This window comes from Peromyscus eremicus, chromosome 7 (genome assembly GCF_949786415.1).
Source record: "Peromyscus eremicus chromosome 7, PerEre_H2_v1, whole genome shotgun sequence".
Lineage (NCBI taxonomy): Eukaryota > Metazoa > Chordata > Mammalia > Rodentia > Cricetidae > Peromyscus > Peromyscus eremicus.
In genome coordinates, this window is record NC_081422.1 from 60,442,626 (window position 1) to 60,455,357 (window position 12,732).

Genomic DNA, 12,732 nt, shown 5'->3' on the forward strand with positions numbered 1-12,732 from the left:
CCAGAGTGCGGGGATTTCATTAAAAATTGTAGGGAAGAAATTTCCTAAGAGAAATGACAGAGGATTTGAATGGCCATGATTATTAACTCAAAGCAGAGTGTCTTAGTTAGGGTTTCTATTGCTGTGATAAAACACCATGACCAAAAGCAATTTTGGTAGGAGGAAAGGGTTTATTTTTTTTAATATCCTTATTTATTTTTATTGAATGTTTTGCTTGAATGTATGTCTGTTCAACCTAAGTATGACTGGTCTTGCAGAGGTCAGAAGTAGGCATCAAGCCCACTGGAACTGGAGTTATAGGCAGCTGTGAGCCACCATGTGGCTGCTGGAAATTGAACTCAGGTCCTCTGCAAGAGCAGCCAGTAGTTAACCACTGAGCCATCTCTAGCCCCCAAAAGGATTTATCTCATCTTGTACTTCCAGGAAATAGCTCATCACTAAGGGAAGTAAGGTAGGACCTCAAGGCATGACCTTGAGGCAGGAACTGACAGGTAATGTAGGAATGTTGCTTACTGCCTGCCCACCCACCTACCTGCTTTTTCCTTTCTTCCTTCCTTTCCTCCCTTTCTTTCTTTTAAAGACAAGGTCACATTCTGCAGCTCTAGTTGGCCTGGAACTCACTATATAAACCAGGCTGGCCTCAAACTCAGAGATTCTCCTGCCTCTGCCTCCCAAGTGCTGGGATTACAGGCAAACATCACCATACATCAGCCTGTTTTCTTATATATTCCAGGACCACCTTCCCAGGGGCGGCACCATACACAATTCCAGGGTCTTCCCACAATAATCACCAGTTAAGAAAATGCTCCACGGGATTGCCTACAGGCCAATCTTATGAAAGCATTTTCTCAACTGAGGTTCCCTCTTCTCAGATAACTCAAGTTGACAAAAAATCAACCAGGGCACATAGTAAAAACAAAACAGGAAAGAAGGACTTTACCAAAGAGCCACAGAATAAGCAGGGGCCAGAACCCTCTTGCTCGCAGACGATCCGCCCACAGACCAGACAGTTGTTGATGAGCCTGTGCTTCTGGCCCAGGCAGTCACATGGGTGACGACCAGGAAGCAGGACTGCAAGTTTGTCTTGTCCCTCTCTTGTGTATAAATTGACAAACTTCGTCTTTTTCTTTACCGAGTTGTTGCTTTCTTGTGCCTAATTGTACAAAGACATCACAGGGACACTGATTAACAACAACAGAAAGAATCAAGGAGGAAAGCCTGAGTCCTGTTCAGTAACAACTTACACGTTGTCCACACATCACTAAAGAAGGAGATACAGATTACTTATAATCAGGGGCCCAATAAAAGCAAGGTAATTGTTTTCTAGCACTTGTTTTATTTGTTAGTAGCTCTCAATCACCTAATATGCCTAGAGCAAGGTAAATGTACCAATTAAATCAGCTTCATACGTTTTTAAAAGGAATTTTTACAAGTGTAAAAACATGTATGAGTGTGTACATCCCATGGTGTGCATGTGGAGGTCGGGGACAAATTTCAGGTGTTAGTTCTCTCCTTCTACCATGTAGGTTTACAGGACTGAACTCTGGTCATCAGTTTTGGTGGCAAGCACTTTAATCCACTGAGCCATATTGCTGCCCCTTGAGATATTTAATATTGCACAAGCAGGTGTTTTATCACTCAAATGTAGTGAGTTGGGTTTTGTTTTTGGTTTTGGTTTTTGGTTTTTTTGTTTTTTTTTTGAGTAACATTTGGCTTAAACTATTATATTCAAACTAGAAGACGACATTGATCCTCCTGCCTGTACCTCCTGAGTGCTGAGATCACAGGTGCACATGACTACACACTCAGTTGATAAGCAGTGTAAGGATAGAACACAGGGCTTCATACAAGCTAGGCAAGCAGTCTACCAAGTGAGTGAGCTACACCCTCAGCCCTATTTTTTCTTTTTTTCTCTTCTTGTGTTGGCTATTGAATTCACATTCACAGATCTCAAAGCATAGGCAATAAATAAAATAAGAAAAATCAGTAAGAAACTTATTCATTTAGAAATTAATAAGAAAAGAGACAGAGTGTAACTCTTGGCACAGCATATGGTTAGCACACCTGTGGCTCTACATTCAATCCCTATTACTAGGGAGAAAAACAGACATAAGAAAAAAGGTAACACAATAAAAATGATCATAAAATAAAAATAGGAATTTCATAGCAACAGATATTCAAATGATCAATACAAACATGAAAAAGTATGCAACATCTTTAGCCATTAGAATAAAACAATATAGCACTTGGGGGTCATTCAGTGGTTGAAGTACTTCCTTAGCGTACACAAGGCTGTGGGGGATAGGGATTCAAAGTAAAGAATATATAAACATATCTATAGTTCTTGATGCATGCTGCCAGACACTAATTTTTATTTTTAATCATTGACAATCTAATAGGAAATATCTCAGTGATTTAATGTGTATTTATCTGATTAGTATACACATCTTGACATCTTGGTTTGTTCATGCCTTGGGGCAGGGGCATGAGAGACTTTAGGTGCTAAAATTGAACAAGTTCAAAACAAACTAGGAGTATGAAGAACTGGCCACCCTGGTTCCTAGTGAGGTTAAATACCCTTATATAATTATTGGTTATATGTTCTTTATTCACTTGTGATAATCTTTTGTAAATTTCATTCCCCTTGTTTTTGCTTTAGTTTTACTTTTTTTTTTTTAAGATTTATTTATTATGTATATACATAGTGCTCTGCCTGTGCGTATGCCTGCAGGCCAGAAGAGGGCACCAGATCTCATTACAGATGGTTGTCAGCCACCATGTGGTTGCTGGGAATAGAACTCAGGACCTCTGGAAGAGCAGTCAGTGCTCTTAACCTCTGAGCCATCTCTCCAGGCCCCACTTTTTAGTTTTTTGAGAAAAAGTTTCATTCTGCAGCCCAGGCTGACCTTGAATGTGAGGGACTTCTGCTTCGGACTCCTGAGCACTGGGATTACGGCTTGAAGTCATTATGTCCACCACTCACCCATTTTTTTTTTTGCATGGTACCATACTCCTTCTTAGATTAATTCATTTTCTGCTTTTGGGACATTTACCTTGTCAAGTTGTACTGACTATAAATGTTTCAGTTATCTGGGTACAGTGGCTATAAACTGAGCACTTGGAAGACTGAGACAGGAGGGTTTTGAGTTCAAAGACAGCTTGGAATACACAGAGCATTCTAGGCATGGTTATTAATGAGTTTTGAAGACTGAATAATGATAATAATGGTAGAAGAGAAAACTTTCAAAACAGGAATACTATTCATCTATCTTTTATTGTTTTTCAGGTAGAGTCTCACTATGCATTCCAGGCTGGCCTAAAATTCACTAAGTAGCCCAGATTGGCCTGGAACTCTCAATCTTCCTGCCTTGGTCTCTCAGTTGCCTGGCAGTTTGGTTTTTTTGTTTGTTTGTTTGTTTGTTTTGGGGAGGTGTTTTGTGAGGTTTTTGTTTTGTTTTGTTTCGTATTTGTTTGTTTTGATGCAGGGGAGAGTTTGAACACAATTCCTCACTACCACAAATTATGTAGTTGGATTTCCCACATTTGTGAAAACCACAGAGGTCAACACATCCAGAGTGCAGTGGATAAGCCTGGCCCTGGGAAAACTACCTTTCTGATCATGGTATCTCCCCTGCTAGGTAAACAGGCCTGGCAATTTTAGTAAAAGCAACAACTATATAACCATTTAGTTTGTACTGCCCTCTCAAATGCTGAAGTCGAAAGTAGGGCGCTTATTAATTATTATCCATCCAGGGCTAGGAATATACCTCAGAGCAGAGTGCTTGTCTCACACGCATGTACAAGGTCCTAAGTTTGATCCTTAGTATTAAATAAAATAAGTCTTGTAGAGAGTGGTGGCACACACTTGTAATCTAGAACTTGGAAGATGGAGGTAGGAAGAAGGAGTTCAAGGCTAACAGCTAGTTAGAGGTAGCCTGAGCTACACGCTGCCTTATCTCAAAAGAAAAAAGGTCTGCCACACCACACAGAAAGAAGTATGTCAGCTTTGTCAGCTTCTGTCCCTAAAACCCACCCATTTGTTAAGAACCACCTTGGTAGACCAATTTCTGCACTTTGTCTCTGAAACATATTAGTCATTTCCTCTTCTCCACACAGCCAGGAAAAGCTTAATTTTGTAAGCACTTACCTTGGCCAAATCTAAAGGTGTTTTGACCTCTACAGTCGGATCAGGTTCAGGAAATACAGGAACTTCCTGTTTGTTTCTTCCTTTTCTCCTACTCCGCTTTAGCTGGTCTGCTGATCTCTGTGTATCTAAAATTTCTTTACAGAATAAAATAAAATACACACAATACAGAAAGAGAATAGCAAGGTTTATTACTTAGTTTCTGTAGGTAAAACCTGAAGTTAATTCTTAATATTTACAGTCAAGACATGAAATCAAGCAGAACTACTCTCAATTCAAAATTAAACCATCTTCATGATTGTGGTCAATAATAAATAATTCTGAACAGGGCTGGTGATGGAGATTGCTTGCCTAGCATGCAAGCACCCTGGATTGGATCCCCAGTACTGGAAGAAGAAAAAGAAAAAGGAGAACCCAAATAATACTAAATGGAAGTTAATAATGTAATATTTTACATTGTGTAACAATGACATATTATTTAGTTTGGTGTTCATCATTTGTGCTACATAAATATCATTCATAATCAGTCAACACTTTCACTCAAGTATACACGCATCATTAAAAATATTTATAAAAATAGGGCTGGAGCCGGGTGTGGTGGTGCTTGACTTTAATCCCAACACTTGGAGGAAGAGGCAGGCAGATCTCTGAGTTTGAGGCCAGCCTAGCTTACAAAATGAGTTCTAGTATAGCCAGGACTGTACAGAGAAACCCTGTCTTAGAAAAAGAAAAGAAAAAAAACAAAACAAAAAGAACAGGGCTGAAGAGATGGCTCAGCGGTTAAAAGCACTGGCCAGGCATGGCTCAGTTCCAAGTACACACACATGGCAATTCAGACCATCTGAAACCCCAGTTCCAGGGAACCCAGTTCTGTCCTCTGTTCTGCAAGGTCACCAGGGATGCATGTGGCACAGACATACATGCAGGCAAAACACTCATACACATTAAATAAATAAATTTAAAAAGAAAGAAATCTTAAAAAGTATATTTATAAAAATAATTTTTTGTAGTGTTAGGGATTGAACGCAGGCTCTCACACATGTTAGACAAATGTCTTATCACTGGGTAAGGACTCAGCTCTTGAAAGGTATTTCTTTTATCCATTTGTAACTTTTTGAAATTATTCTGAAGTCATTACTGTGCCTAGAAATGGACTCTTTTGTGATTTTTTTTTTTTAATTTAAAAACGGTGGCTGGTACCCAGTATGGTGGAACATGCCTTTAATCCTACAGTACTTGAGAGGCAGAGGCAAACAGAAAAAGCCTGATAGGTTAGAGCAATATTCATTACTAACTGAATAGACCTAAGCTGAAAACATGTACACATATGATTCTGTTTAAGTTAGCTGTGAATAAGTAATACCTTGTGGCAGAAAACAGTGAGCTTTAAAGCCAAGCACTTACCAATAACACCGCAATTATCACTTTACCACGCTAACTTACCATCTTTTTTCCAGCACTGCTGAAAAGACTCAGAAATCAACTCCTGATCACTCTTTTGCCATCTGGTGATCAGATCTTCTATGAATTGGCCTTTCTCCCCCTCGTTCCCCTGTAGAAGGTCTGTCACGTATTCTCGTAGCTCTTCAGCACTCTCAATCGACAAAACATACCTCAGAGGTAAAGACAGAAATTGTTGAAACAAGAGTAGCTTACTGTATGACTTTCAGAAATCATAACAGGGATGAAGGTACTAAACATTATCCATCAGGGCTGAGGGCAGCTTAGTCATACAGAACTTGCCTAGCACACGAGGCTTTAGGTTCAATGCCAGCACTACTTCAAAAACACAAACAAACAAAAAGCATTCATTAATTTATTAAGAGTGTTTACTTTGAGCCATGTACTATGCTAAGGACATAAATCTGATGAGGACAGAGACCGTGGCTTCAAGTAGGTCATAATCTAACTTACACGTGTATTTAGGCATTTACTGTTTCTCAGTATTTTATGAAATTTGTGTGGCTAGAGAATGGCTCAGCAGTTAAGAGCACTTGCTGCTCTTGCAGAGAACCTGAGTTCAGTTTCCTGCACTCATATGGTGGTTCACAATCCCCTATAACTCCAACTGCAGAGGATCCAACATCTTCTTCTAACCTCTGTGCGTACCAGGAACAAACACAGTACACAAACCTTGGTAGGCAAAGCACTCACACATATAAAATAAATCCATCTTTAAAAAATGAAGAAATTGGGGGCTGGAGATGGCTCAGAGGTTAAGAGCACTGGCTGCTCTTCCAGAGATCCTGAGTTCAATTCCTAGCAATCAGAACACTGTATACATAATAAATAAATAAACTGTAAAAAAGGAATTGTCCCATCTTTGGAAGCACATGTACTAGAAACAGGTGTGTTGAAACTGCAGCCTATGGCTTCATGCACTCCAGGACAGCTATAAACATAGCTCAACATAGAATTTTTGCAGGGTTGGGGATTTAGCTCAGTGGTAGAGTGCTTGCCTAGCAAGCGCAAGGCCCTAGGTTCGGTCTCAGTTCTGGAAAAAAAAATTTTTTTTGGCCCCTTCCTTTTGCTAACACTATCACATGATTCTAAAGTGTGAATTTCGTAGATGACAGTATCTCTCAGAAGGTTAAATATGGGATGATGAGACACCTCAGCAAGCAGCGGTGCTTGTCACCAAGCCTAATGACCTTTTGGTGGATCTAAGTGGTAGAAAAAGAGAGTCAGCTCCCACAAGTTGTCCTCTAACCCCACAAATGTGTGTACACATGCATAAATAAATAATTTAAAAAAAAAATTTTTTTTTGGTTTTCTCTTTTTTTGGTTTCTCTGTGTAGCTTTGGAGCCTGTCCTGGAACTCGCTGTGTAGACCAGGCTGGCCTCAAACTCATAGAGATCCAAATGCCTCTGCCTCCCAAGTGCTGGGATTAAAGGTATGCGCCACCACCGCCCAGCGTAATTTTAAAATTTTTAACAGGTTGAATATACTTGTTAGATTCTTCCAGTGTGATGATAGAAGTTCAGTTATAACCTATAAATAAACCTGTGCATTTACACTTCAATAAGAACATCTTCTAATCAACAGACTTAATTAATTAGTTTTGTTTGGCTGGTTTTGCTTTAATTGTTGCGCTGGGAATGGAACCTGGGCTGGGGCCTTGCACATATCACGCAAACTCTTTATACCACTCAGCTACATTGCAGTCATCAGAGTTAACCAAAAATAAAAATTAAAGGAGCTGGAGAGATGGCTCAGTGGTTAAGAGCACTAGAAGCTCTTCCAAAGGACCTGGGTTCAATTCCCAGTATCCACATGAGGCTCACATCTGTAACTCAAGTCCCAGGTGACCTGATGCCCTCTTGTGGTTTATGAGAGCATTATACACACAGTACACAGACATATGCAGGCAAACAACCATAAACATAAAAATAAAAGTTTAAAAATTAAAATAAAAAATTTAAAGAGACAATGCCTACTAATGCGGTGGCGCACACCTTTATCCCCAGAACCCAGGAGGCCAGGCAAGTGGATCTCTGTGAGTTGGAGGCCAACCTGTTCTACAGAGTGAGTTCCAGGCAGCCAGGGTTACAGAGAGAAATCCTGTCTTAAAAAAAAAAAAAAATTACATTTAAAAAAAACTAGAAAGTTATGCTGGAAAGTGGTAGCATATCCCAGAACTCAAGAAGCAGAGGCAGGTGGATCTCTGTGATTTTGAGGCCAGCCTGGTCTACAAATCGAGTTCCAGGACAGTCAGAGCTACATAGAGAAACCTTGTCTCGAAAAAACAACAACCAAAATTCTTTTAATATTTAAGACACATATGAAATTATCCGCATTCTTACAATATTACATCTGTGTTGTTCTCAATTAAATGTCAAACAAAGCACAGCAACTGCTTTCATCCTGACATAATAGCTTGTTGCCAACTAGTGAACACTTAATAAGTCCTTTAAATAGTATTATAGCATGCGTAGCCTGAAAGCTTATGATCAGCAGGCTTCTGTCTAACTTATAATGCTTTTAAAATGGAAGCAAATGGTAAGCCATACTTACAGTTTCAACTTTAAGACAGTCAGGTTATCTGAACTCTTCCTTGTCAAGAAAGGAAAAAAAACCTATTTTCTCCCAGCCTCAGAAAACTGACCGTATTTCTTATAACTCTGGAATAGCAATTAATCCAGTTTCTTTTTGTAATCTTCCCTCCACATGGATACTTTGAACCTCAGCTTCTGCTAATTTTGTTCTCAGGTGAGAGGCATCTTTTCCAGTACATCTTAAAGAGTCTCAAATCATAATCCATACCCTTTATTGGATATTTAGTATTGAAAAGCTTATTCTGTGTTCCCAGAAAACCCTCAGCTTCTTCGCATCGCAGAACTCGTTAACACAGTAAACCCAATTTGTCTATATCATCTTGGTTGCCCCAGAGACTGGCTTATAGTAACAGTGCAACAAATTAAGTTAGTTATTTCAAGCAAATATTAAATAATCATCATCTGTTTCATAAGAATTTTAAAGGCAAGCTCTATTAATTATTCATTTTCTAATTAAAGGGGTGGGGGTTACAAAAGGGTAAATTCATTTGCTGAAGGTTCCAAAATTGATTAAGTGGCAACAGAAAACCGAAGCTGTGACTCTGCCATTAGAACTATCTATACTGTACTAATGTCGTCCCCATGTAAATTATGGGTTCTGTTTGATACAAACTACAACGTTCAGAGTAAGAAATTTCTAGAAAGCGAATCTTGATTTGTTCACTCTCTCCACAATCTGTAAGCAAACAGTTCCCGAGACAATCTTTTTTTTTTCATTTTTCTTTATTAAGAAATGTTCTACTCACTCTACATACCACCCACAGATCCCCCCTCCTCCCTCCTCCCACCCTTCAGCCCTCCCTCCCTAGCCACCCCACATCCCCACATCCCCCAAATTAAGGTCTCCCATGGGGAGTCAGCAGAGCCACCCGAGACAATCTTACAGGTCTAATTATTACGATGTTGCCAGTTTCCTAGGAAAGCGCGTGTGGTCTGACATACTGATGTAGGGGCTAAACTGAAAAAGTGGAGGCTAAAATTCAAACACGAAAGTCCATCGGCAGCCCCTTTTATCATATTTCTTATCAACTTCTTAGTCCTCTTGGCTTTCCGGTTCGCCCTTCCGGGTCGTACCACAAAGTTGCTTCCCGCCTCGTCCCTGGAACCCATCTTACTGTATGATCTCCTCGCTGACATCCAGGGCGAAAGTTTTCCGCAACTGCTGTGTGCACCACTGTACCAGCGGCTCCCGGGACGCCGCCCCAGCCACCGCCATCTTCCCAACCGGAACCAGCTGGGCTGCAAAAGCTTCTCGTCCTGCGCCGGACTAGTTCCCTTCACAACGGCGACCTCGCCGCCTAGGGTTCCGCAAGCTTGCACCGCCCTGCTCGGTCGCACCGCCTTTGAGGCTGATCCCGCCCACTTGGGCCGCCTCCGGCTTCTTTCAGCTTCCGGGTCTGTTTACACGTGTGAGGGTGCTCTGCGCTTGAGTGATTTTTCTACATACAGGTGTAACTCCAGAAAGTACATTGGCAATTGTGCCAAGACAATATATACACCTATAGAAGAGCTGTAGTAGGAATAAAAGAAAGTAGGACCCCGAAGGATGGGTACAGCTTTCAAATTTAGTCGGGTTCCAATTATAGAACATTTACAACAGCTCTAGTAAGGAAGATAATAAATCCAAAGCCTGTTTGTGGTACGAAATGAACTCAAAGCCAGTCTTTGTAACTTAGCGAAGCCTTGTCTCAAAACAAAAAGGAGGTAGGGTGGAGGGAGACAGGGCATAAAGCTCAGTGGTATCCTGCCTGCTGAGCATGTGAAAATCTTGGGGTTCAATGCTCAGTCAGACAAAGCAAAACAAAAACTCCAGTCCTTGCAGGCTGTTTGTAAGTACTGTAGTAGTTTTTGCTCTGATGATGGTGGTGCTTATTTTTAGTGCCATCTGTAATTAAGACTAGAATCACACATGAAGACTAACAACCATCTGGAAGTCCAATTCCAGGGACTCCTACACCCTTTTTCTCTGGCCTCCACAGGCACCAGGCATGCATGTGGCGGTGTACTTACATACATGCAGGCACTTACACATGGGGGGGAGGAACTTACAAAAATAAATTACATTTGCTGGGCATGGTGGCACATGCTTTTAACTCCAGAACTCAAAGAGGCAAAGGCAAGTGGACCTTTGTGAGTTCAAGGCCAGCCTGGTCTATGTAGTAAGTTCCAGGCAGCCAGGGTTACTAGTGAGACCCTGTCTTAAAAAGTTATCATATTGGGGCTGGAGAGATAGCTCTGCGGTTAAGCAGTTAAGTGGTTAAGAGCACTGACTTCTTCCAGAAATCCTGAGTTCAATTCCCAGAACCCATATGGCAGCTCACAACCTTCTATGCCACAGAATCTATGGGATCTGATGGCCTCTTCTGGTCTGCAGATGTACATGCAAACAAAACATCAATATACATAAAATAAAGAAATCATTAAAAAATTATCATATCTATTTGTGTGTTTGTCCATGTGTGTATATGTCTGTGGGCTACCACAAACACACAATGCACATGTGACAGAGGACAACTTGTGGGAGTGAGTTCTTCCCTTTTACTGTATGTATGGGTCCTGAGAATTAAACTCAGGTGGTCAGGCTTGGCAGCAAGAGCTTTTACCTTCTAAACCATTTTGCTGGCCCACCAGCTTTTCTAAAAAAGCAAAATACAGTCAATGTTCATTAATGGTGAGAATAAATTTTATCCTTTCATAAAAATCTAATGCATTCATTTTTAATTCTAGTTTATTCAAATCATCTACTCTTTTCTATATTTATTCATTCCCATAGTTTAGCTCAGTGGTAAAGACTGTACTTAACATTTGGAAGACCTTGGGTCACATCTCCCGTAGCAAGGTATAAATTTAAACAGAAATTCCATTAATACATAATACACAACAACTTTTCTGTTCCCTTTTTCTTTAAAATGTTTGTAACTTTTCCTTTAAGACATTTATTTTGTACATGAGTGGGTGTGTTTCAGTGCTGTGGCACTCATGTAGCGGTCAGAGGACAAGTTGCAGGAGTCAGTTCTTTCCTTCTACCTGTGGATCCTGGGAATGGAACTCAAGTCATCCAGTTTGATGGCAAGAGTGTTTACCTGCTGAGCCATCTTGCCAGCTCTGCTACAACTTTTCTTAATGTGTTAGGTTTTCAAGATGTTCATATTTAAGTCACACAATTCTGTTTTATTTAATTTTAAAGGACTTTCCCAAAGCAATCTTTTTGTTTTGTTTGAGACAGGGTCTCTCTATGTAGCCTTGGTTGTTCTGGAACTCCATATGTAGACAAGGCTGGCCTCAACTCACAGACACCCTCCTGCTTCTGCCTCGGCCCCAATCATCATCATCCTCTCCTCCTTCTAGACAGGGTTCATGCATCCCAGGCTGGCCTCAAACTCAGAGTTCCACCTGCCTCTGCTTCCCAAATGCTAGGATTACACTCATGCTCCATCGTGCCTATCTTTATGTGGTGCTGGGGAGCAAATTGTGTATTAGGTGAGTGCCTACCAATTAAGTCACATTCCCAGCCCCCAAAGTAGCCTTTTTAATTAAAAACATTTGGTAAGTATCATCCTTTTTTGTGTGTGTTTTTCTCTAACGTGCATCCCTCATCAACATCATTGGTGTTAAAAGACAAAAAACAATCACAACTACAATAATATGTAGATTGTCCATGTATAAAGAGGTATATTTGACATTCTCTCTAGCCATTTGGTAGAAATGCAAGAGAAAAGACACATTCTCTAGGTCCTTTTTCTCTGCAGGACTCTGGAATGTGAGTTTACTAAGCAATTCAGACCCCAGTAGAAGGTCTTTAACTGAAAAGGAAACAATGCCACTTAAGAGCCAGTGTGCATTTTCATGAGGCTAAATGACAATAAAGGAATGCTTGTTGTTTTTTTCTGGTGGGAATTTGGTTGTAATCTAACACTCCAGGGTTTAAGATAAACTATTATTGCTAATATTATGATGTTAATTCAATGACTCCCTAAACCCTTTCATTATTTTCCTTTCTTTAATGATTTATTTATTTTTATTTTATGTGCATTAGCATTTTGCCTGTATGTATGTCTGTGTGAGGGTGTCAGATCCTCTAGAACTGCAGTTACAGACAGTTGTGAGAGGCCATGTGGGGAATGGGAATTGAATCTGTGAACCTGGGGCCTCTGGAAGAGAGCACCCTCTTAACTGCTGAGCCATCTCTCCTCTATTTTTTTTTGCAGGGGGTGGTGGTGGTGGTATCTTTCTTTTCTTTGTTTCTGTTCTTTTTCTCCTTTCTCCTTTCCTCTCTCCTTCCCTTCCCTTTCCTTCTCTTCTCTTCCCTTCCCTACCGCCTCCTCTACTCCCTTCCCCTGTCCTCCTCCCTTGCCCTCCCTTTTCTCCCCTCCAGTCAGTCCCTTTCCTTTCCTTGTGGTGTAGCCCCGACTGGCAAGGAACTCACTGCCTCCTCAGGGCTGAGATTACAAGGTTCACTAGGCCTGGCTTTGAAATCTGTAGGTTGTATAACACCATGAATTGTTGGTTTGGTTAAGGTCCGGAGCAGATAT

At 40.7% G+C, this 12,732-nt stretch overlaps 1 protein-coding gene and 1 non-coding gene across 3 annotated transcripts in view; both read right to left on the reverse strand.

Moving 5' to 3' along the window:
* The window catches only part of Trip4 (thyroid hormone receptor interactor 4), a 61,497-nt gene that overhangs the window by 47,991 nt on the left and 774 nt on the right, over positions 1 to 12,732 (reverse strand). The window contains exons 1-4 of one of the 2 annotated variants that reach the window (XM_059268132.1): positions 9,316 to 9,767; positions 5,588 to 5,757; positions 4,148 to 4,281; positions 941 to 1,153 (exon numbers count right to left, since the gene is read on the reverse strand). In XM_059268132.1, the coding sequence (XP_059124115.1) occupies positions 941 to 1,153; positions 4,148 to 4,281; positions 5,588 to 5,757; positions 9,316 to 9,416 (618 nt within the window). In that variant the 5' untranslated portion in view covers positions 9,417 to 9,767. Of the gene's footprint in view, positions 1 to 940; positions 1,154 to 4,147; positions 4,282 to 5,587; positions 5,758 to 9,315; positions 9,768 to 12,732 lie in introns of those variants that run through there. The other variant, XM_059268133.1, reaches the window with a different exon arrangement.
* On the reverse strand, positions 3,483 to 3,646 carry LOC131915774 (U1 spliceosomal RNA). Its single transcript, XR_009380425.1, has one exon. It is a non-coding gene; the product is annotated as a U1 spliceosomal RNA (small nuclear RNA).